The following is a 24,510-nucleotide window of genomic DNA, read 5'->3' as shown; positions in this document are numbered from 1 at the left end:
ATTTCTACATGGTATCAGAGTAGAGTTGATCATCAGATCTATTATTCAGAAAGTGATTGCATTTTATTTCTTCAGGCAGAGTTTGTAATCGGGTCAGGTAGCTTTTGGATTCATCCTTCTTTTGGAAGGTGAGATATCCAGTGAATTCCCATACAGTCAATCTCTGTACGAGAAATACTTTGTTCTCACAAATTTTAGATCAGAAGCGGTTGAGTTTTGAGCTGATGCAATTCGAATTTGCAGCAATGTTTTCTTGGTGTCAAAGTTGAAATGTATTGCAATGGATTGCGATTGGAGTATTCCCTTGAAGGCAGCTCGAATTATATTGCATGGAAAGACAAGATGGAGGCGGTGTTAGATGACAATGGGCTGAAGGAGTTCATAGAGGCTGAGGTCCCAAAGCCTACTGATGATGCTCACGTTGAGGCTTGGCAAAAGAAGACAGCAAAGTGTCGAAGGATTATGTTGGAGGGCGTGAAGGATCACATTGTATCCAGCCTGCATGGAAAGGCTTCTCCATACTTGATGTGGAAAGCTTTGACAGATTTATTCCAAAGCAAGAGCGACCAGAGGAAGTTGGCACTCAAGGATAAACTCAGAAACATTAAGTGTGAGAATGGAGACAGTATGCCCAGGTATCTCACGAAGTTCACCTAATGCCGGGATGAGCTGGGAAGTGTGGGGGTGACTATTGATGATGAGGACTTGGTGAGCTCGGCTCTCCTTGGTCTTCCGAAGAGTTGGCATTCCTATCAGGACTCTGTCAATGGTCGGGAGAAATTGCCAGGATGGGAGAGACTTTGGTCAGATCTTGTGCAAGAGGAGATTAGGCGGAATACTAAGGACGGATCTTCATCAAAGGCATCTGATGAAGAAAATTGTGCTTTGGCTGCCAAAGCAAAGAAGGGGAAGGAGAAGGTTTCTCTTTCCGAATCTAGTTCTTCCAATGATGGGAAGAAGGTGGACAAATCGAAAGTGTGATGCTTTCGTTGTCATGAGGTGGGCCATTATGCTACAAATTGTCCACGGAGGAAATCTAAGAAGGGATCCGGGGAAAGATTTGAAGGTGAGGCACTTGCTTCACAATTTGAGTTGGATTTCACACTCTTCGCATGCATGGTTTCATCCATGGTGGGAAGTGGTTGGTTTCTTGATAGTGGAGCTTCTTTCCACATGACCGGTGATAAGAGTTTGTTCAGTACTTTGGAGGAGAAAGATCTCCAGATACTCATGGCGATGGGTAATGATGAGATGTATAGTGTCTCAGGTGTAGGCACGGTTATTTTTTAGAGGGAGCATGGAGCTCGCCTTACCTTGACCGATGTCAAGTATGTACCAGGATTAAAGAGAAACTTGGTGTCCATCGCGATGCTAGAAGACAGAGGCTGTGATGTAGTCTTCAGTAAGGGAAAGGTTTTCATTAGACACATCATCACTAGATAGGTGAAGCAGATTGGTTCACGGGTCAAGAACCTGTATGCTCTTGAGGTTCAAGATGCATGCAAAGCCTTGAGCAGCGAGGCAACTGATGGAGACTTGGTGGTTGAGAGGGAGTGTATATTACCTCTCAACATGCAGAGCCAGAAGAAGTCTCAGACGATTGTGGATGAGCCACGATTAGTGCAGCAGCTTCAGGAGGTTGCGGAGCAGCCACAACAAGGGAAGTTGAGAGGAGATCGAGTAGAGACATCTACTCATGCAGAGACCTCCAGTAGGGGGAAACTTCGAGCCAGGTGGGCAAAGGGATCGCATGCAGCCATACCTCTAGGTAGGAGGTGGGGTGATGTGGATTGATCGTCCCAAGGAGGAGGGGCAGGATCCTTGAGGTACCCAACCTCTTGGATGAGACCTTGCTACAGGAGCCTCGATGTGGAGTAGCAGGAATTGACTGATTGGGTAGAGACAGATGCGGATGGAGCGGCAGAGAGAGCGACAGTGTAGGGAATCCCAGGACAGCGCATAGCTAGCAGGCTACAGCAATGCGAGAGGCACAAGTGTTTTGCACAGTGCTAGGTGGCACAGAGAAGTGTGCAATGGTGCGAGATGCATGGAGATGTTACAGTAGCGCAGATGTTAGAGAGGGAGCACTTGTCAGCAATAGGTAGAGCTTCAGCATCAGAGTATGTTCCTAGCCCAACAGAGTGGTCAGTTGGGAGTGTTTTTGTTCCAAGTGTTGTTGGAGCAAGTGGACCGGGAAAATGTGTTGCATGCAGAACATTCCAGAGTTGCAGGATAGGGGTTGCAGATAATCCATATCTTGTTGAGAGGGAGTGTTGAAAATGCAACAAGATGATGGACCTTAGTGAAAAGAAGTCGCCTTCACTAAGTGGGCCCGCAAGCTATTTTTGGCGCAACGTCTATTTTTAGACTATGTCTATTTTTAGACATATGGATCATGGTCTATGAGTTGTAGGATGCTATTTGTGGATGATTGGTCATGTTGGTAAAAATAGATGGACTTCTATTTTTAGACATATGAGCGGAGTCTATTTTTAGACTGCCAGGCTAAAAATAGAACAGTCGAATATTATTAGCTCTTAATAATATTTGGACTATAAACATTATCTTATCCTCGTGGAGCACTTCAGTTCGAGCTACGGATGTGGCACATGCAACTGTCAGAAGGAAATACGCTTTTCTTATGGGTCAGTTGAGCTATTGCATGATGGACTTCAGTTAGAACTCAAGTGGTTGAGTTTGGTGGAGTTGATTGAGGAGTTGATGGAGTTGTGTTCAGTTTGACTTAGTTGAACTAGTTGTATTTAGTCTAACTGCAGAATACACTAGTGATGAGTGATGTGAATTAATTATTAATTAATTCACTAATTATTAACTCATAAATCAACTAAAGAATACATCAGTTAACTCAGTGCATGGACAGTTCAGTGGAGACAAGTGTTAGAGGTGAGTGAAAGGGCAAGACAACTGTCAATTGTGACTATAGTTGTGCATGAGATTTGCACAATCAATGGATTGAGTATTGCCAATGAGGATTGCGTGGTTCAGCCAAGGGAAATACGAGTTTGGATAAGCCATTCTCATCTATTCTCATGCAGGATTGCGCAATGGAGGCAGGCAAGCAGCGGAGGAGATTTGAACCTGTGATTGATTCAGATCTGAGCTAGTTTGTGTGTAACAGGTGGAGATAGTACTGAGTACTTCCGAGGAGTATTGTACTATGTATTGTTACATGTTCTCAATCAATATAATATACAAATAGTTGAGGGTTTTCAGCTGTATGCTTTCCCCGGTTACATACTGTGTTGATATTTGTTATTGATGTGTTTCAATGTGCACATGCGAATGTTTTGATTCTGCAAATTGATGATCAACGTAGAGGAGGTTATGTATTATGCATGCATTCCGCAAATAGTGTATAATCAGGATAATCTTTGTGAATAAGTGTTATATTATTCAAAATTTCTATAGTTTGACTTCCTTGGCGGAAGCAAAGTATTCATTCGTTTTGGCCAAGGTGCATCATCAAGCTATGAAAAGGCTTCCAGTATTGTAGCAAACTCATTATCTCACGTCAGTTTTGTCACAGTGAAAGGTCGTGCCTTGACATGCAAAAAAGGCTCTTTATGCTAACCCTGACAATAAGATGAACATGGTCACTTTGAACCTGCTTGCCTCTTTGAATTACGGTTTACCATTTATTTCTTTCTGAGGTATATGTACTAACTAAGATGGCCACCTCGATTCTCCTTACCTCTCTCGATTACATTTTCTTTCTTTGTTGTAGGAAAAATGGAGTCGTCGTTATTATTTCTTGTTCTACTCATTTTGGTTCTAACTTTGGTTATTTTCACCAATGAATTTATTAAAAGCTTCGGCTTGGTTGCTAACAGATTCCCTTCTTACATATAGAAAGGTGTACATGGAATGAAACACCCTCCTTTCATCTCTCAAATTCATAAGTGGCTAATTTTGTGACCTCAAGACTCCATAGAGCATTAGTTGAAATTTGAGGTCTAAAATGGGCCTCCTAAGGAAATTATAAAATAATAGTGGAAATAATAAAATAAGATTACATTACATCATCAAATTTTAGGGGAAAGAAGGAAAAACTACTTTTTCAACTCGTATTTTCAACTTATCTTCTTATGGGTTTACTCAAATTTCTAACAACAACACTCGTTGGATGAAAATTTTGATTCCTCATCCAAGGAGTACCCATGTTGCATACTTTCAATGAACCCTGCTACATGAAAAATGAGAAATACATGAAAAACATGATTGCAATAATGTTTTTTCATTTATTTCTCATTTTTGTGTATGAGGATCCATCGAAAGTATTGCAAATGTGTAATCTTTGGATGAGGAATTAAATTTTTCATCCAACGAGTACACCCACTCGAAATTTGAGTAAAACCTTAGGGAGATAAGTTGAAAATATGAGTTGAAAAAGTAGTTTTTTTTTTTTTTTTTTTTTTTTTTTTTTACTTTTTAACTCAAAGAATGGTGAATCATCCCCATGGTTGACATCATCATATTGAATCCTATTGATTCTTATAAAATTTATTTTGGTTGTACATTTTTCTAAGGAGGCCCATTTTCGACCTCAAAATTCCCTAATGGCATTGTTAGGCTTATTGCTTCTATAGAGGGACTTGGGAGGCCAATTTCTCTATTTCTTTCTAACTGGAGATGATGGTCGAGTACTTTGGCGAGGATTAGTTGTATGGGATTTACTAGTGGTGATGGGTGATCCTTTAGTATGTTGAACTTCCTTCCGTGTTTGCAATCCTGAGAGACAAACATCCATTAAAGTACAACACATGACTCCCACAAAAATCCCCAAATTTTTAATCATTTGTATATTGTTAAACTTTCGAATAAACTTTGTGCCAATTATTTTTTAACAATAATGTTATTTTCATAATACTAAAAAATATTAAAAAAAATTAGTTGTTGTTTAATATTTAGAAATAAATATCATATTTTAAAATTGTTTATTATTATTTTTTTATGTGGTTCACGGGCACTGGGTGGCCACTACATCCATGGGAAAATCTAGGCAAATCAGCCTAAAGGGATCGACCAGTTGGCCAAACTAGCAAAACCTAACCCCAAGGGCATAGAGAAAATTTGACCTTATAACCCCTCAATCGGCAAGATACTTAACAACAAGATCTCAACTAATTAAACTATCCCTTCAAATTTTATAAATTATATTTATTATGTATACATAAAAATATTTTATAAAATATTTATTTATTTTTAATTATTAATTAAAATTAATTTAATGGTTTTATATAAAATAATTTATATTTTTAAATTTATTAATTGAAATTTTTTTATGCTGATAAATATTTGTTTTTATATATCAATCACAGTTGTCATTTTTATAGGCAAAAAATAATGCCTAACGAGGTTGTACCAGTAAATACCTATTCTGATAATTTACAATTCTTATAATAACCAACACATAGGGGAGTTCCATCATACCCTATTTTAAAAAACAAAAATACCTTCCCAATCTATTGGGCGTACATCCACTAACACGTACGGGAGTTCCATCAGAACACATTAAATAAGTTCCATCATTGAAAAAAAACACAAAAGCTCCCTCATCTATTCGGCTTATCTTTTGAAAATATATTTTGTACCATTTGTCTGTTAGCTAGATTTTGTACCATTTGACTAGTATAAATTGAATTTGGACTCGTCCAAAACGAATTTTCTCTTTTTAATGTGAAAGTTATACACCTATCAAATCACACTCCACACCAACCAGCACTTATTTTAATTTCTTAGCACGCGGCTGAGCTATTCCCATAACGATTTGCATGTCCAATTGATACCTCTAATGCCATCAGTCCGTCTATGTTGAACGGTAGTTGCACGCAGTCCATCAGATAAGATAAATCTCTAGTGTTTTCCACTCTTCTGTTACGGGATGGGATACTGAAAATCCAAAAATGGGATCAGTAAAGCCCTTGCAAGATCCATTTCTAGACTAGAGGAATACAAATGACCACTAAAAATGGTCATTGACATATTGAAGAAGGGTTTAGGTGGATTTTATCAAAATATTGTTGGAGTTTTATGATTTTCAAGGTAAAAAATAAAATTGGTTAGACAACTAGTTGTTTTTAGTGCATTGGAAGCTTTTTTATTGGGTTTTTCTGTTTTATTCGTGGTAAAATATCAAAGGGAGTTCTATCGCAACAATTAAAAAAAAATCATGGATTTAGGCAATCAATATATAGAATTATCGCTTCATTAATCGTCAGATTTGACCAACTATACAGTTTGAGTGGGCTTAATGGTTAATAGCATGTGTTTGTGGGTCGTTTGTCCCACAAACATGGAGTCTCATATACCAATAAGTGGGTCCCTTGTCCCACAAAACAAGAAAGTCTCATACACCAATTTGATGTTTTGCTTGCCGTAACGATCAAATTAGATAATAATAATAGTAATAATAATTATCAAACAAGTGACCTTGCCCATTAATAAATAATAATAGTAATAATAATTATCAAACAAGTGACCTTGCCCATTAATAAAGCAATCCATATATAGTTTGCCATAAATTTATTATTTCTATCATTTGACTTGTATAAATTAAATTTGGATCTAGAAATTTTTCTTACATTTGATATTCATTAAGATTTTACAATGCTTACCAGTAATTTCAGTCTCAGTTCCACATCAATGTTCTAAAATCATCCCTGTTAGAGCACGAATCATATTACTTTGGGGTGGAACCATCAATGTGATAAACAATATCACCTATTTCATCTTTCAATACTTGTTGTGACATTTTGTCTACCATAACTGGTGATGATTCACAGTGACACCACCTAACCAAACTACCAGTGAAACACTGAATAATGACCTCAACTTCGGATTTCCCTTTCATGCACATAATTTTGTAGGGTGTGTACATTCGATTTATCATCTGTCTAATTTGACATGTTCTCATGTTATCAATATTCCACTGAGAGTACCATTCATCAGCAAAGCTTTGTACCATTGGTAATTTGCCTTTGCCATATGGTTCTGGAGCTTGGGGTCCGGGTGGTCAGGAGCTTAGGGTCGGGTCATATGATGAGGCAAAGATTTATGGATCGGAAGAACATGAGGCTGCGGTTCCTCATTTTCTGAGGATTCTTTTTTCTTAAAGATCTCTGGTTTTTCCTCTCGAAAGAGGTGGGGAAAGGTTCTCTTTTTTAATGTGAAAGTTACACACCTTTCCTCGCACCCGCGCGCAAACAAACACTCAACGCCAACAGATCACGCTCTTCAACTACTTGAATTTAATTTTTTTTCTTGCCAAACGCGCCCTTGACCTGCTCCCCATAATGATTTGCCTGTCCAATTTGTACCTATAATGTCATCTGTCCGTCTATGTTGAACGGTCGTTGTACACACTGCATCAGATAAGATAACTCTCTACTGTTTTCTTCTCTTTGTTACCTGGTGGGATACTGAAAATCCAAACATGGGATCAGAAAAGGCCTTGCAAGATCCATTAATTCTAGACGAGAGGAATAGACATGACGACCAGAAATGGTCATTCACATGCCCAAGCGATGCAAGAACAAGGGTTTTGGTGGAATCAAAGAAGCTATGGAGGATTGCAGAGCCTGCCATATTCACTCGCATATGATCGCAGCTATGGAGGATTTCAGGGCTTGCAGAGCATTTAATTTTAATTTCTTTCACCCGCCGCTGACGTACTCCCAATAATGCTTTGCATGTCCAATTGATACCTTTAACGCCATCAGTCCGTCTATGTTGAACGGTAGTTGACCACATTCGATCAGATAAGATAAATCTCTAGTGTTTTCCACTCTTCTGTTACCCGGTGGGATTCTGAAAATTCAAACATGGGATCAGAAAACCCCTTGCAAGATCCATTAATTCTAGACGAGAGGAATACAAATGACAACCAAAAATGGTCACTGACATGCTCAAACGATGCAAGGAGAAGGGTTTGGGTGGAATCAAAGAAGTTATGGAGGATTGCAGGGCCTGCCATGTTCAGTCGCGTAACCTTGTATGGGATGAATGTTATTACTCTGGCATTCGTGGGGCACTTAGGGGAATTGGAACTAGCTGCAATGTCCATTGCCCTGACTGTGGTCGTAGGTTTCAATTTTGGGTTCCTTGTAAGTATTGACAACATTTTGTTTTTCAATATCTTCTATGGGATTTTTGTTAACATTTCTTTGCGAAGTCATGTAGGTTACATATTAGGTTAGGTATAATAGATTGGCAGTGGAAATACCTATCAGGTTCTCCTACAGGCCCAAGTACGGGTTTCATGTAACACTGTCAGTAATGTAGTAATTGTTGTATATGACATGACAGCTAGGTATGGCCAGTGCCGTGGAAACTCTGTGCGGCCAAGCTTTTGGAGCTAAGCAATACCACATGATGGGAGTATATATGCAGCGCTCTTGCATCGTGGTCTTTGCTGTTGCAGTTCTGCTTGTGCCAACCTATATATTCGCCACTCCCATTCTGAAGCTGATCGGTCAGTCAGATGATATTGCTGAATTATCAGGAGCGGTTTCAATCTGTCTCATTCCCCAGCACTTTGCATTTGTATTCGTGTTTACCTTTCAGAGATACCTACAGTCGCAGTTGAAAAACATGATTACTGCGTGGATCACTGCAGTCGCTTTCGTGATCCATATTATTCTAAGCTGGCTTTTCATCATTAGATTTGATATGGGAGTTATCGGAGCAGCGATGACACTCAACATATCTGGCTGGGTGCCTCCAATTGCCCAATTTATTTATATTGTGTGTGGAGGTTGTCCCCAGACATGGACTGGGCTGTCAATACATGCATTCGACGACTTGTGGCCTTATGTTAAATTATCTGTAGCATCTGGTGTTATGATGTGGTAGGTTATATGCAATCTGATTATGAAAGAATCATTTTTATGTAGCGGATTTTGACAACATTTTAAAATTGAATGCTTTGGAGTAGGTTTAATCTTCTGTACCGAATTTTATTCTTGTAATTTATCCATAATTTCGGTTTCATGAAGCTCAGATAAATTTTCAACACCGACGAGTTCTGACATTTTTGTTTTTAATCAAACAGTTTAGAGTTTTGGTACTATAGAGTATTGGTCCTCTTGACAGGTTATCTCCGAGATCCAGAAGTCGCAGTAGATTCCCTTTCTATCTGGTAAGCAACATGGTATCAATTGTTTATTATGAGAATAATGCAGAATGCTTTTATTCACATTTTAAGATTTGAATTGTCTTCTCATTTCTTACAGTATGAACATCAGCAGTTGGGAGCTAATGATACATCTTGGATTTTTTGCTGCAACTAGGTATGTTAAGCATAGTGTATCGGATTCCACCAGATAGCCTGTTAGAGAATTTGCGAGGGTTGCTCTCTGCTTTTTTAAATTGTAACGTGTTAATGCAGTGTGAGGGTTGCCAATGAGCTAGGAACCGGAAATGGAAAAGCAGCTAAATTTGCAGTGATAGTTTCCGCGACAACTTCAACTGCTATAGGTGTTGTCGTTATGCTTCTCATTCTCGTGTTTCGACAAGAATTCGCTCTGGCTTTCACGAGCAGTGCAATCATTCAAGACGCTGTTTGTAAATTGGCTGTTTTGCTGGCCTTTGCTATTCTCCTCAACAGTGTTCAGCCCGTACTTTCAGGTAAAGTAGTTAATACTTTTGGAGTACAAATATTTCCCAAAAAGCTTTGGCTTAACCCATTGTGATCATAGTGTTTTTTTAAGACATTCAATCGTGTAACAGTCACCATTTAAAAAAATTTGGGTAAAAATCTAACCATATTGAGGGTTAGTGTGACTCAAGCTTAGTGTAATTTTTGAGTGATTTTAATGGTTTTTTTTGGTTAATATTAAAATAATTTAACTAGCTTAATTTGATATTTGTTATGCTTAATTTGATATTTGTTATGCTTATTTATGTCTATCATTACAACCACATTTACACATTATGTAATTAATATATGTAGATCAATGCCAAAGCTAGCAATTGTTTGAGAATGTAGTCTCTTAGAATGTTATAACATTTTCAACTTTTGTATGAATGCTTTGGAAAAAACTTTTATTGTCGTCATTGTTGAGATTTTGGAAAACAAGACTATACTCTTATGAAAATTTAACTATCTTTGAACACAAGTCTAGATTAGATATATGAAGAGCTCGGAGATTGGAAAAGCCCGCACTTTTAAAATTAAATTTCGTATGAACACCCTATGAAAATGTTAAGGGCAAGTATACTAAGAATTCAGAACATTGTTAAAGATTTTGGAAAGCCATCTTGTATTTTTTTTAAATTAAACTCCATATGAGAAGCCTAAAAATTCGGGACATTGTTAAACAGTTTGGAAAACAATCTTGTATTTTTTTTTAAATTAAACTCCATATGAGAAGCCTAGGCCAAATAAGCCAAAACTTCATATGAACACCATATGACAATCCTAGGTTAGATAATCTAAGGGAAGATATACGAAGAACTCAACACATTCATACAAAGTTTAGAAAATAGTCTTCTAATTTTCTGAAAATTAAATTCCATATGAGAAGCCGAGATGAGATATACAAAGAAGTTAAAGGTTAAGTTAGACAAAGATATTCTAACCAATAACTTCCTTAACCATTGAAACCCGATATCTTAATAATGCAAGTATTTAATAATTATTCTACACTATAGACATAAATAATAGTGCACCTATTCACCCACTACTTTACACTAATTTTTTTAAAGTTTTTACATTAGTTTTTTTAAGTTTTTAATTTTTTTATCACAAGACTCAATACGATGAAGATGAGATGAGGGACATAGTTATTAGATAATTCAGATTCAAAATTTTGTGAATATATAGCACCTATTTGACCCTACAATTGCTTTCACCTTCAAAGAAGTTTAACAACGGTTAGATTACTCACTGAAAAAAACCCTTATCAAATTAACCACTAAAGAAAACCTGTAGGACAATATGACCATGATCTAATACAATCTCCCCATATATGAGATCAGTACATATTTTCCAATTTTTTCTTACAGTGATAGTTAAATGTGCATGTCGTGTTTGCAATGATTTCAGGTGTAGCCATTGGCTCTGGATGGCAAGCTTATGTTGCGTGGATCAACATAGGGTGTTACTATGTCATTGGAGTCCCGTTAGGCGTGTTGCTTGGTTGGAAATTTAAATTAAGTGTCCAGGTGAGTCCCCATAACTCTACTCGTGCTTGCGTTGATATGGGACCAAAGCCCATTTGTATGTGAAGTAAATGAAAAACAAGAGATTCTACCCAACAAATGACAAATGACATAATGAATTTATTTTGTAGGGAATATGGATAGGAATGATTTGTGGAACAATAGTGCAGACTCTCACGGTCGCTTATATTACATATCGTTGTGATTGGGAGGGAGAGGTAAAGACAAACTATGAAACTAAAAAGTGAAAATTATTTAGTTGTGTTCATGAATATTGATAGGGGTCATGCACTAATTAATTTGCAGGCCGCTAAAGCTAGAAATCGCCTCAACACATGGTCCTCTAGTGATCCCGCTCAAATTACATCAGAGGAGGTGGCCATATGCATTTTAATCTATTGGGTATATCTTTAATATTATTAAAGAGACTTGAATATAGGCTTTGTACCTTATTTTTTGCGTTTTCTTGGCAGCCAAGCACGGGGAGATTGTGATTTATGGCGCTAGATAAATCTTACAAGTTGATATTATCTATAATTTTTATTAAATGGATAATTTATTGCTATCTTACTGAAATCACCACAGGCAGGTAGTTCAATTGGTGATCCCTATGTTATGAAGTATTATGTAAATTACAAGAGTAAAGGTTGAAATCGTTGTCTATCCATTAGGTTAGGGTTATTTTCCAACAATTGCTTTCTTGAGGAGTTAACTATGGTGAGTTTTAAGCTCACATCTAGAGATTTGTAAATGACAAGTTATCATGAATATTCTTAAAGGACAATGGAGAGTTGTAAGCTCACATAGGGATTTGTATTTGTCGAGTTTTTATGGTTATCCTTAACTATGGTGAGTTGTAAGCTCACATAAGGATTTGTATATGCTGAGTTGTCATGGTTATCCTTAACAGAGAATGGAAATTTATAAACTCACGATTTGTATTTTCCCAATTATCATGGTTATCCTTACCAAACATTAGGCCTTCTCTATTGCTATATATAATGGAGGTGTTTTATGTACTTTATCATTAAAATTGTGACTAATTTAACACTCATACACGACTTCGACAATTCCTACACTGTTGAATTATTTTTTAGAGTTTAGTAAATTTTATATGATTCGAATGGGATTGGGATGAACTATGCAGGCTATTATGCGAATGTTGATAGTGACACTACTACAAGAAGGGGTTTTTAAAGACATTTATTTAATACAATATTTTAATTTCATCATAAACACTTTGCTAACATTTTAATCGTCTTAAATTAAGACAATACGAAAAACCAAGTTTTTCCCATCGAGAAATTGTCTTAAATTAAGCCAAAATGAAAAACCAACTTTTTCCCATCAGGCGGACTCAAGTAAATCATATGTAATTGTCTTAGAAAAAAAAATTCTATCTCAGCTCGCTGGCTCAAGGCTTTTTGTTGGAGCAAACAGCTAAAAAAACAAAGACAAACAACAACAGATCACATCATGAAATAGACACAGGGTTTTAACGTGGTTCACCCAACCATTCTAGGCTACGTCCACCAAACATAGGCATCGACGATCTTTTATTAATCAAACAGGAGATTACACAATTAAACAAATCCTCAGAAACTCTCCCACTCACCAAACTATCCGTATGGATACCTATTTTATAGTAAGGAGAATCTAACTGCGTCTCACATCAAATTTAGGATGCATTAATTCTCTCCCAACAACCTGGAGCTAATCCAGCAACAGATTTCTATTGTTGTCACACACTGGGATTTTTTCCTATTTCATCTAAAACAGAAAAATCTCAACAATCTCCACCTTGACAGAAATTAGCCTGATGCCTTGTTTGTTTATTATTTTTATCTTTTCTGCAAGCCAAGAGAAGCCAAACACCAACGTAGCTTCTCTAACAAAACTGGTTTCGTGAACATGTCTGCACAGTTTTCCTTTGTATGCACCTTTTCAAGAGAAACTCCCCTTTCAGTGATAACATGTCTTACAAAATGGTACTTAATTGGAATATGCTTTGATTTACTATGATAGGCTGGATTCTTAGCCAAATGTATTGCACTTTGACTATCACAAAGTAACCCGATGTTGTCTTGTAACCTACCAAACTCACCAAGCAAACCTTTCAACCAAACCGCTTCTTTGCAAGCATGCGAAGCAGCAATGTATTCTGCTTCAGTAGTGGATAAAGCAACAATGTTTTGTAGCTTTGACATCCAGCTAATAGCTCCACCTGCAAGAATAAAGACATATCCTGAAGTTGACCTTCTCTTATCCAAATCACCTGCAAAATCAAAATCAACATATTCGCAAACAGATTCACTACTCTTACTGTAAGTAATATAATAACTACTTGTGCCTCTCAAATACCGAAGCACCCATTTCACTTCTGACCAGTGTTCTTTACCCGGATTTGCCATATACCTGCTGACAACCCCAACTGCATGTGAAATATCTGGTCGCGTACACACCATCGCATACATCAAACATCCTACTACATTGGCATATGGAATTCGAGACATATAATTCTTTTCTTCATCTGTATTAGGACATAAACTAGAAGAAAGCTTGAAATGGGAAGCTAAAGGGATTGACACAGGCTTCACATTGTTCATACCAAACCTCAAAAGTATTTTTTCAACATACTTTTGTTGTGATAGCCACAGCTTACCATTGCCCCTGTCTCTGAAAATCTCCATGCCCAAAATCTGTCTTGCTGCTCCTAGATCTTTCATATCAAACGTCCTTGCCATCTGAGTCTTCAACCTGTTGATTTCTTCAATGATTTTGCTTGCTAAAAGCATATCGTCAACATACAACACTAAGATAATGAACATGTCATTACTTAACTGCTTAAAGTAAACACAATGATCATATTCACTTCTTACATATTTCTGACTCAACATGAAAGAATCAAACTTCTTATACCACTGCTGAGGCGACTGCTTCAGGCCATATAATGACTTCTTGAGCCTGCAGACAAATTTCTCATTGCGATGCTGAACAAACCCTTCCGGTTGTTCCATATAAATTTCCTCATCTAAATCACCATGTAAAAAAGCAGTCTTAACATCTAGTTGTTGTAATTCTAAATCAAGCAAATCCACTAATGCTAACACAATTCTAAGTGAAACAATTTTAACCACTGGTGAAAATATCTCATGAAAGTCTATGCCAGCTTTTTGAGAAAACCCTTTTGCAACCAGCCTTGCTTTGTACCTGTCTTCCGTATCATTCACACCCCGTTTCACCTTGAACACCCACTTACATCCCACAGTTTTCCTGCCTTTGGGAAGTTCAACCAGATCCCATGTGCCATTCTTACCTAAGGCCATCATTTCTTCCTTCATGGCTGCTTTCCATTTGTCACTCTTTGAACCTTCTACAGATTCCTGATAACATAAAGGTTCATCATCATTAGCGGTAAAAGCAACTGAAGTAACATAATCATCATACCTTCTCGAAGGATGTTTGATCCTTGTAGACCTCCTTAAGGATGTTTCTGGTGCTTCCACAATTGGCTGTCTATCATCTGTAGGAACTTCTTCATGATCGCCATCTGCGACCTGTTCATGACCTCCATTTGAACCCTGTTCATAATCTGACTCTGAAACTTGTTCATGACTAGAATTTGAACTATGGTCGTCATGACTATCATTAGAAGTGCTGTCAAACTGAATGTGCTCGAAATCAGATACATCATCCTGTTTCAATTTATTATCTACATCTAACTGTACAAGAGAGGATTCATCAAACTTTACATCTCTGTTGATGATGATTTTGCGGGTAGTAGGATCCCACAATCTAAATCCCTTTGTTCCATCACCATACCCAACAAAGACATACCTTTTCGATTTCGGATCTAGTTTAATTCGCTGATGTTTAGGCACTAGAGCATATGCATCACAACCAAACACTTTGAGTTTAGAATAGTCACAAGGGTGTCCTTTCCATACCTCTTGCGGAATATTGTAGACTATCGTCGTTGATGGAGATCGGTTTATCACATAACAAGCTGTTGCCACCGCTTCCGTCCACAACTCCTTTTGCAACTCGGCGTTACTCAACATACTCCTTGCTCTCTCTAGAAGAGTCTTGTTCATGCGTTTAGCAACTCCATTCTGCTGAGGAGTATAAACCGCGGTCTTATGTCTCTCGATCCCTGCATCCTTGCAATAGCTGTCAAACTCCTTGGAAGTAAACTCACCACCATTGTCAGTTCTTAAACATTTTATAGTTCTACCAGTGTTTTTTTCTACCAATGCTCTAAACTGCTTGAAAATTGTAAAAACATCAGACTTCCTCTTCAATATATAGACCCATACTTTCCTATAAAAGTCATCAATAAACGACACAAAATACAACGAGCCACCATATGAAGTTGTAGGTGTTGGACCCCAAATATTTGAATGGATATAATCAAGTATTCCTTTACTAGTATGTTTGCCAGTTTTAAACTTTTGTTTACTTTGTTTGCCAAACAGACAATGTTTACAGAAATCTAACTTTCCAGATCTTAGATTAGGAAGTAACTTGCGATCAGCCAAAATCTTTAACCCTCTTTCGCTCATATGGCCCAACCTCTGATGCCATAGGCGAATGGAACTACTGTCCTGTTCAGACACCGTAGGCTCATGAACTGACCCTGTTCTTCCTTCTGATTGAAATAGATTTCCTACTTTCTTAGCTTTCATTACTAGTAAAATACCTTTGTAAATTTTCATTACTCCACCTTGAATGACAGTTTTATATCCATTTGTATCAAGTGCCCCTAGTGAAATTAGATTTTTTCTTAAATCTGGTATATGTCTTACATCAGTTAACATTTTGGTTGTCCCATCAAACATTTGCAGCTGTATACTCCCTATTCCCACAATATTAGATGTGACATCATTACCCATGTACACGACTCCATCATTCACTGATCTATATGTCTTAAACCAGTCTCTATGAATACACATGTGGTTTGATGCACCGGAATCTAGCAACCAATGTTGATCATGATTTGCCAAATTAACTGACAAGACTTCGTCGCTCATACCTGAACCAGATACTGAACCTGTACCAGTCGTGTTTGCTTCCTTCTTTTCTATCGATGAAGCTTCTTTAGAAGTTTGTTGTCTCTTCCAGCAATCCTTCTTCAAATGCCCTGATTTGTCGCAGAACCAGCACTTGACTTTACGCTTCTTCCCCTTGGACTTTGAACACGAATCACTGCGCTTACCAGAGCGTCTTTCTCTAGAACGACCTCTAGCCATCATTTCCTCTGATGTAGAGGTGTCAGCATTCGACCACTTCCTGGTTTCCTCGAGCAACAAAGCTCCGACGACATCATCAAATTCAATGGTTTCGGATGAACTAAGACTTATAGACGTGACAAAATGATCCCATGACTCAGGCAACGAGCACAATAAAGTTATGGCTTTATCCTCGCCTTCAATCTTTACTTCTATGCTTTCTAATTGCACCATTAAAGTATTAAAAACATTTAAATGGTCAGTAATGGAAGTACCTTCCTTCATTCGCAGACTGTATAGTTGTCGCTTCAGGAGAATCTGATTTGTCAAGGATTTCGTCATATACAGCTTCTCCAACTTCGTCCACAAACCAGCTGTAGTCTTCTCTGACATGATGTTAAATAAAACATCATCAGCCAAACACAACCGAATTCCGCTCAAGGCTCTTCCATCCAATTCATTCCACTCATCATCTGTCACAGGGTAAGGCAGTTTGGACCTGCCCAACAACGCCTTTGCCACGCCTTGTTGTACCAGCAGATCATGCATCTTTACCTTCCAGATCTCGAAATTATTTTTGCCATTAAATTTCTCGATTTCAAATCGGGCACTCTGAGTTTTCGCCATCTCGTCTAAAACAAAGAATCTCCAATTTCAATTTAAAAAAAAATTGAATCTCAATAAATGACTATGCCTCAGATTATCTTCGCCTTTAGAAAAAAACAACCCCCTATGCTTTGTTGTTTAAACCTCATATTTCAATGTAAAAAAACAAATGGCGCTTGCTTCTCAGCACATTAACCACGCCTTTTAAAAAACGGTGTAAGTGTTGACAAAATGGCGCGAGAATACCACTCAAATACGCACTTATCAGCTCATTAGTGCATTGGCACACTTAATGAAATAGAATCCGCGCCTTTTCAATTGGTTGGCGCGACTGTTATTGCATTACCCGCGCCAATAAGGAAATTAACAGCAAACGACAAAAAAATCAACAAATGCACTCAGCAATCTGTATTACCTACGTGTTCTGGCAAATACTCCGTGGATTTAATAAACCACCATACCCGGCGTTAAATGGTGTGCAATCATGCGATTTAAAAAAAAAAATGGAATCCCCATGCTGTATCACCGTTGTATCACCAGAAATCATGCGATTTAAAAAAAAAAATGGAATCCCCATGCTGATCTGGTTTCCACAACATTGTTTCAACGCTATCAATCCTCCCATGCACAGGTAGCTTGTCTTCTGCACGCACACGCACTAGCCAGCACCTTTCGCATGCACCTTCCGCAGCAAATTCTTATATATATCATGTGGTATTGCGTGCTCAACCTCAATCCATAACACGCACCCTTCCGTATCACCCGTTTAGCCACACACTAGGGACTTCTGTAAAACGCATGTAGCAAAGTTATATGGTAATTCAACGCTGCTCCGTTATGGGATAACTCCACGTTGTTTTCAACACACATCTGGCGTATGCACCAGCAAGCAATACGATGCTGCAGTGACTTATACGCAGGTTCGTTCACGCCATGGTTAACCCCACCGTAGGTTTTTTTTAATCCACCGCAGCAACGGTGTCAAACGCCTATCCGCGCAGGTCCACGCAGCAATGTTAACGTTGTCATATAAACTTTAAATGTTAACGCAGCAAACGTTCAGTCCACCACACGCAGGTCCAATCCCACGCACGTTTTGGTTAATCTCCACGCTGCTGCAACGCTGTCTTCCTACGCAACAATCCCAACACACAGCAATGTTTGATCCAACCGTTAACATGCAGGTCCATTCAGCCCCACGCCTCCAACATCCTCTGATACCAATTGTTGGAGTAAACAGCTAAAAAAACAAAGACAAACAACAGCAGATCACATCATGAAATAGACACAGGGTTTTAACATGGTTCACCCAACCATTCTGGGCTACTTCCACCAAACATAGGCATCGGCGATCTTTTATTAATCAAACAGGAGATTACACAATTAAATAAATCCTCAGAAACTCTCACACTCACCAAACTATCCGTATGGATACCTATTTTATAACGAGGAGAATCTAACTGCCTCTCACATCAAATTTAGGATGCATTAATTCTCTCCCAACAACCTGGAGCTAATCCAGCAACAGATTTCTATTGTTGTCACACACTGGGATTTTTGCCTATTTCATCTAAAACAGAAAAATCTCAACACTTTTGTCTTCATTCCTCCTCCACAAATGTTAGTGAGTGTTTAAGCGACTTGCCTCACAAGCGCTTCAATGTTAGTGAGTATTTAGGCAACTTGCCTCACGGGCGAAAGCGATTCAGTTTTTCCTCCAAGCATCTCCTCTCTGTCGTTATATATCATTACGCATAGTTCAACTCACCTTCGTAACACCTGTGGCGATTACATGCACATTTAGCGACCTAGTGTTGCCTCAATATGTGAGGGAATATTTGCTTCGCTCCTTTTCAGTTGAAAATAGTTTTTCAGTAGCTACACTATGTAAAAGGAATTGGAGATAGGGGATTTACATTTTTCTTGACTAGTTTTCGAAGACTATGGTATGATAATTCATTTATATGTAGATTCCTCTGACATCACACTGGGAAAATTTTCTGGTGCAATCTCCTCTATGGTCCCGTCTTCTTTGCTAACGAGTAAGAATATAATCTTGAAACTAAAGTTTGTCAAAGTTCTAGATTTAGATATCCTTGAAGAAGGTTTGTTGGGATCCATAACAAAAGGTGGAACAAGTGGGATGGCATGGTTGATTCGATGTGTTGAGTTAGGGTAATTGGTTGAGGTTTCCAGCAATAGTTTCATGGAAATGGGGATCATGAATGGAGAAAGTAGTGCACAACCCCTTTCATTCTATTATTTAAGGGGCCTCCACAAGAAATTAAAATAGGTGTCAAAATTGGTCATTTGGTGATACCCACCTTTGCCATCGAAAGCCTAATCACTATGGGTATTTACACATATTTACAGGTTCATTCTCAACTGGGTCTTTAATCCCATTTTCCTTTGGATAGCACAAATGGGTATTTACTCATCAGGGTCTGGAAGAGGGTTCCTCCAAGTGTTCCCCAAACCCATGATACTAATTGTGATAATTTTTTGGGCTTTCACAGACAACTAAAGTTCTTTCCCAATTCATATCGACTGGTAGTTCCATAGTTCTCGAATAGTGTTTTTGAAGATTTATCCATATTTTATGTATTCCTTTAGCGTGTTACCACTCTACGAGGTCCAGTGGATAATCCTCAGTCTAACAATTTTTTTGATGTGTTTTTGATGTTTTCTTTTTTCTCATGGTGTGTGCTCTTATCCCTAAGTCGACACCTAGAAAAATAACCATGACCAGGTATCCTTATTTCCTTTCTTTATAATCAAAATGAATCTATTTGAGTTTCAGTAAGGGTTTTTGTAATCCTTTGTGACCTAGAAGTTTTTGGACTATTAAGGAAAGTCTAAGGACCTTCAAGTCTAGAAGATTGGACTCATATTTTATTTTTATTTTCTTGGTATTCCATTACAAAAACCATTCATCATGGTTTATATGCATATTTGATTAGTTTTCTAAATTACTTCTTAAAACCTTCCCCAGATTATTCAAAGTTATTGTTTCTAGAGTTCCCCTTCAGGTATTTTGGTTATCCATACTTTCAATTAATACAAAGTTGGATACTTTTAATAAATACTAACATTGATATCCATTTTGATGTACTAGGTTTTTTTTCAAGATCCTATTTTCAGGTCTTCCCCAAAAATACATTAAATTTAAATTTACCTGTTTCGGGTATGATTTTCACATAATATTGTATTCTATTTATAGGTGTATGAGAGATAATGCCATGATTGTGACGAATTCTTAGCATTTTTATCTTTAGATTCTTGTGCTATAAACAACTCATTGTTGAAGTGTTGAACTTAATGTGACCTGTAACAATTATCTATACTAAGGTCTCCAACCCACATGTATTTCCTTGTTTTCATTGTTTTTTATATACTAGACAATTTATACAATCTGCGACTACACATACTTAAGTAGAATACTTGTATTCATCATATTCTACATTGTATGTACTATGTCAAATATTTACAGGGTACTTAAATCCCTTTTAATTTTAAATTTTTGTTTAGCTATATAAACAATTTCTTGTGTCTTTGATGCTTCATATTCTGAGTATGTATCTTATGGTAATTAAACATGGCATAACTTGATACCGATATGTAAATGTATTTAGTAATAGCCACATGAGTTTAACTATGTGCTAATATAAAAGCAATGCATACTATAGACTATATCCTCTATTCCTATAAGGGGATTTACTCACAACTTTGAAACTACAGTTCCAGTATGATGGTACACTTATTTGTTTAATTTATTACTATGCTATAACAACACATACATAGTTTACTTTAGATAGACTTATACTTTTATGTGTTGTTTAGCATGTAATATAATAACTTGATTTTTTCAATACATACTAATAATTCTCCCCCATTGTATCGGTTTTTTAATTAAGGAAAAATATATAAGCTCCTAAAATGTATCTTGTGCATATACATATTTCTATGTGCTTGAATGTATAACATATTTTCTCTACCCATAACTTATTTTATGTTCTTGATACAAATAACCATTTGAAATAAATATTTAGTTCTTGTATGTGCTTATGTCCAGCTTGATTCTCAAAATCGCATGTAGCCATGCATTTATCATAATTCCTGTCGCTATGAGTAGATAATTTCCTATTGCAGTAAAAATTATATTTTAATCATTTATTCCTATGTTGTTATGATTATGTTTACAAGTAGCCTATATTCTACCTCTCCCATAACCTGAATGTTATCAAATTTGTTACCATCAGTTCTCATTTAAGAAAAAACACTCCCACAACTAGTTAACTACATTCCTATCCATTAGAGCATGAGGTCCTCTTAACACAAAAATTTCACTTATTTGGTTAATATTTATTCCCTTATTTAATTTATGTATGGATTATGACACTCACCATAACCTTTTCCATAATCCAGTATTAGTAGACATTAACAATCAAACACAACTACTTTTACAATGAGCATTTTTTCATAGGAATGAAATTGTTCACTACAATCAAAATAATTCCCAATTCAAAAGGACAGTGAGAGCAAAATCCAAGGTATACATGCAAACTAGAGTATTTAATGTTGTCACAAATGGGAAGGAAACCGATTTGTAGTAAAAACAACATCATGACCTTTCCAAGTGAGCAACAAGTCATCTTCTTCTTTCTTCAGGCCCATCGTGCAACATGCTCATCTAACATAACCTTCACTTTTGCAATTGTGTCTTCACTGAAAATAAATTCTTTGGAAATATTCATTCCTCATTCTTTGTGTCCATTCAGCTTTGGACTCCAACCTCTTTGTCTTCTGCTATCCCTTGAATGTAATTATGTTCTCTATCATGTATCCAACATCACTTTCATATTGTTGTCTTTGCTTACTATCCCTAGGTAGGAAAGTATCTAATGCATCAAAGGGTATTCACAGATAGTTAAAAACATATTTCAACCTTGAGACTACTCCAATCGATGTCAGATTTGAATCCTCATTAACACGAGTGATAGTTGTGGGCTCAAAGCTCCTAATGATTCTTAAAAATTCATCTCATTGATAGGATAAGGATGAACAAGATATTTGTTGATCTGTTGTTTCCTTAGGTATGTAGTGCAATTTAAATTAACTATTTATGACCCAAGATTCACATTATCTTAAATCCAATATTGATGGTTGAAGTTGATCCAACAACAAGAATTCTCCATTAGTGACTGGAGGGATGGCCCTAAACTCAAAGGGTGTGTTTCTTGACCAGGAAAAGTTGGATAGCCTTATGCCCAATTCCTTGCAGGACATATTATGTAATGGAGGAACTTGAGGCTTGGTGTAAGAAACTATCAATCTGGTGTGTGGAGGCCTTCTTGGTATTTTGGATAGACTATCAATCAATGTAAGCTATTACATGCAATGGGAAATACCGATGTTTATAATATGAACTACTAAATACCCTTCCACTGCATCTAAAATGATGCCACTGGATGAAGAGAACCCAAGTATGTGCCATGGAGTAAGGTCTACAAACCCTGTAAGCTCAATGACTGAAAGTATCTTGGCATACCCAACATGGGCATTAGTTGTTGTAGCAGTCATGGCCTTGAGCATATTTGAGTTACCCATTCTTGCAACTCTTGCTATGAGTTCCCTGAGAAAACAAGAAGTTACCCTTTGGTTAGGGTCTCCTTCAGCATATGCTATATTGTTAGGAACCCACATTATTTTCTGAGCCAGTGTATCATCATTTTTTTCTAGGGCACTTGAATAGTGCAACAATAACTATTCCATGTAGCTAGCATCATGGAAGTCTCCTAGGTTTCCCAGTCCCTTGGCTACAGATACCCCAAGAAATGGCCAAATTTTACCTTCATCTATGGGTGTTGTGTTGAATTCTTCATAGTAATAGATACTAATTACATTTAAATTAGTCGATGCATTCCATTCTCTGTGGGTGGCATCCATGGAGGGAGATCTCAATCGAGGAATAGATGTTATTTTTGAATTCATCAATTTCAATTTTGGAGAATTCTCGACTATACATTGGACTTGCCTTGTGTAATCTGGTTGGTCCAACGTATTTGCAAACTAAAAGGATTGTTGGCTTGTTTTGATTGAACTAACATTCATGTTTTATTCTTGGAAATTTATTGATGTTAATCCAACTAGAAATGGTTGACACAGTTTGGAAATATCTAATATTATCCACCCTATTTGACCTGTGGTGGCCTCAAAGTAGTCGGGGGGCCTTAAAGCTACAATGTCATTGCACACCAAAAATTACTTGGACTCCTCTAATTTTATTTATTTATCAGAAAATAGCACTAGTGTGTGTCTTGATATCTTAAAATCATCTTGAGGATTGATACCCATGATCTCTAGTGAAAATTTCATGGCTAGCAACGATGATGATCTAGAAGCCCTAAGATCCAATTCTCGATATGAACCCATATTCATATTGTCTGATCATGATTTTTTAGGTTCTAAGATTGTCCCCATGTCTGATGGAGTCTCATATTCACATTAAACTTTCTAGAACCCCAAATCTATAGAAGACTACAACCATTTTGATACTAGTTGTGTATTTGTTTGTCATTTCTTTTTCATATAAGTTTATATAAGTTATATATTCATCTTTCTGAAAAGTAAAAGAGGGATCTATACTTAATTCGAATATTTTTAATGCCTATCTCACGTACACACAATTTTCTCTTCCACCCTCCCTAGCATCCTTGTGTTTTAACTTTTTCAAGTCATTTTCGTAATTTGTTTTTTTGATGCTTTATTACTGGAAATAAAACATATAGAATGTTGGCGAGCTTGAGGTTGATTGGATTGAGAAATTAATTAATACATATTCCTTTGTCTTATGAATGGCCAAATGATTAAACTTATTCTTATCTTTCAGATATGGGAAAGTCACCATTTACCATAGAAGAGTTGGGTCTAAGGCCAATGTTGATGCTTCCATTGCTTGGTCTTGGTTTTAAGAGTTTCATGGAGTTTCTGAAAGGAAAAACAACCATTGTTACTAACTTTGCATATAGTAAGTTTTCCCTATAGTAAGGAATATTGTAATATAGATAATGCTAAATATTCATACCGATTCCTTTTTATTTAATCTTATTATGCCAATGTGCAATTGTGGTGGTGGGTCCATTGAGTAATTTTTTTTTTAAACACACAATTGCACTATTCAAATAAATAAAATTATGGTCATAAAAAATTCATTGATTTTCTTGTCACTTACTCCTATAGTTGGCCTAGGTAAACCAAATCTCAAAGAAATCATTTCTTCTACATATTTAGAGTCTTAAATTTTGGAACTAGAAAACAATGAAAACTAAGCTCCCTCTCCCTATAACTCCAAGAATGGGGAAGTAAGCTTTCTTTAACATCTTGGGATTTTGTCATGTGAAGTTCTTGTAGTTAAAGTGAAACAAATTTTGCATCTCTTCCCTAATCCACTACTAGAAGGCTACCCTCTTATGTGGATCATTTTGTGCATAATATT

General features: G+C 37.0%; 1 protein-coding gene and 1 pseudogene across 1 annotated transcript; one reads left to right on the top strand and one right to left on the bottom strand.

Moving 5' to 3' along the window:
• Positions 1-7,445: 7,445 nt before the first annotated feature.
• On the top strand, positions 7,446-11,832 carry LOC149208505 (protein DETOXIFICATION 27-like). Its single transcript, XM_089398363.1, has 9 exons — positions 7,446-8,123; positions 8,326-8,867; positions 9,071-9,157; positions 9,252-9,308; positions 9,407-9,645; positions 11,066-11,184; positions 11,313-11,399; positions 11,488-11,583; positions 11,767-11,832. Exons 1-9 carry the CDS (start codon positions 7,842-7,844, stop codon positions 11,830-11,832), a joined length of 1,575 nt encoding a protein of 524 aa, XP_089254489.1. The 5' UTR covers positions 7,446-7,841.
• Positions 11,833-21,596: 9,764 nt separating this feature from the next.
• LOC149208504 (scarecrow-like protein 32 pseudogene) lies at positions 21,597-22,961 on the bottom strand (annotated as a pseudogene).
• Positions 22,962-24,510: the final 1,549 nt, after the last annotated feature.

This window comes from Pinus tabuliformis, chromosome 1_2 (genome assembly GCF_031772625.1).
Source record: "Pinus tabuliformis cultivar Carrire ecotype Pingquan chromosome 1_2, CPIR1, whole genome shotgun sequence".
Lineage (NCBI taxonomy): Eukaryota > Viridiplantae > Streptophyta > Pinopsida > Pinales > Pinaceae > Pinus > Pinus tabuliformis.
Note: the sequence above shows the minus strand (reverse complement) of the source record. Positions and strands in the feature narration are given on the sequence as shown.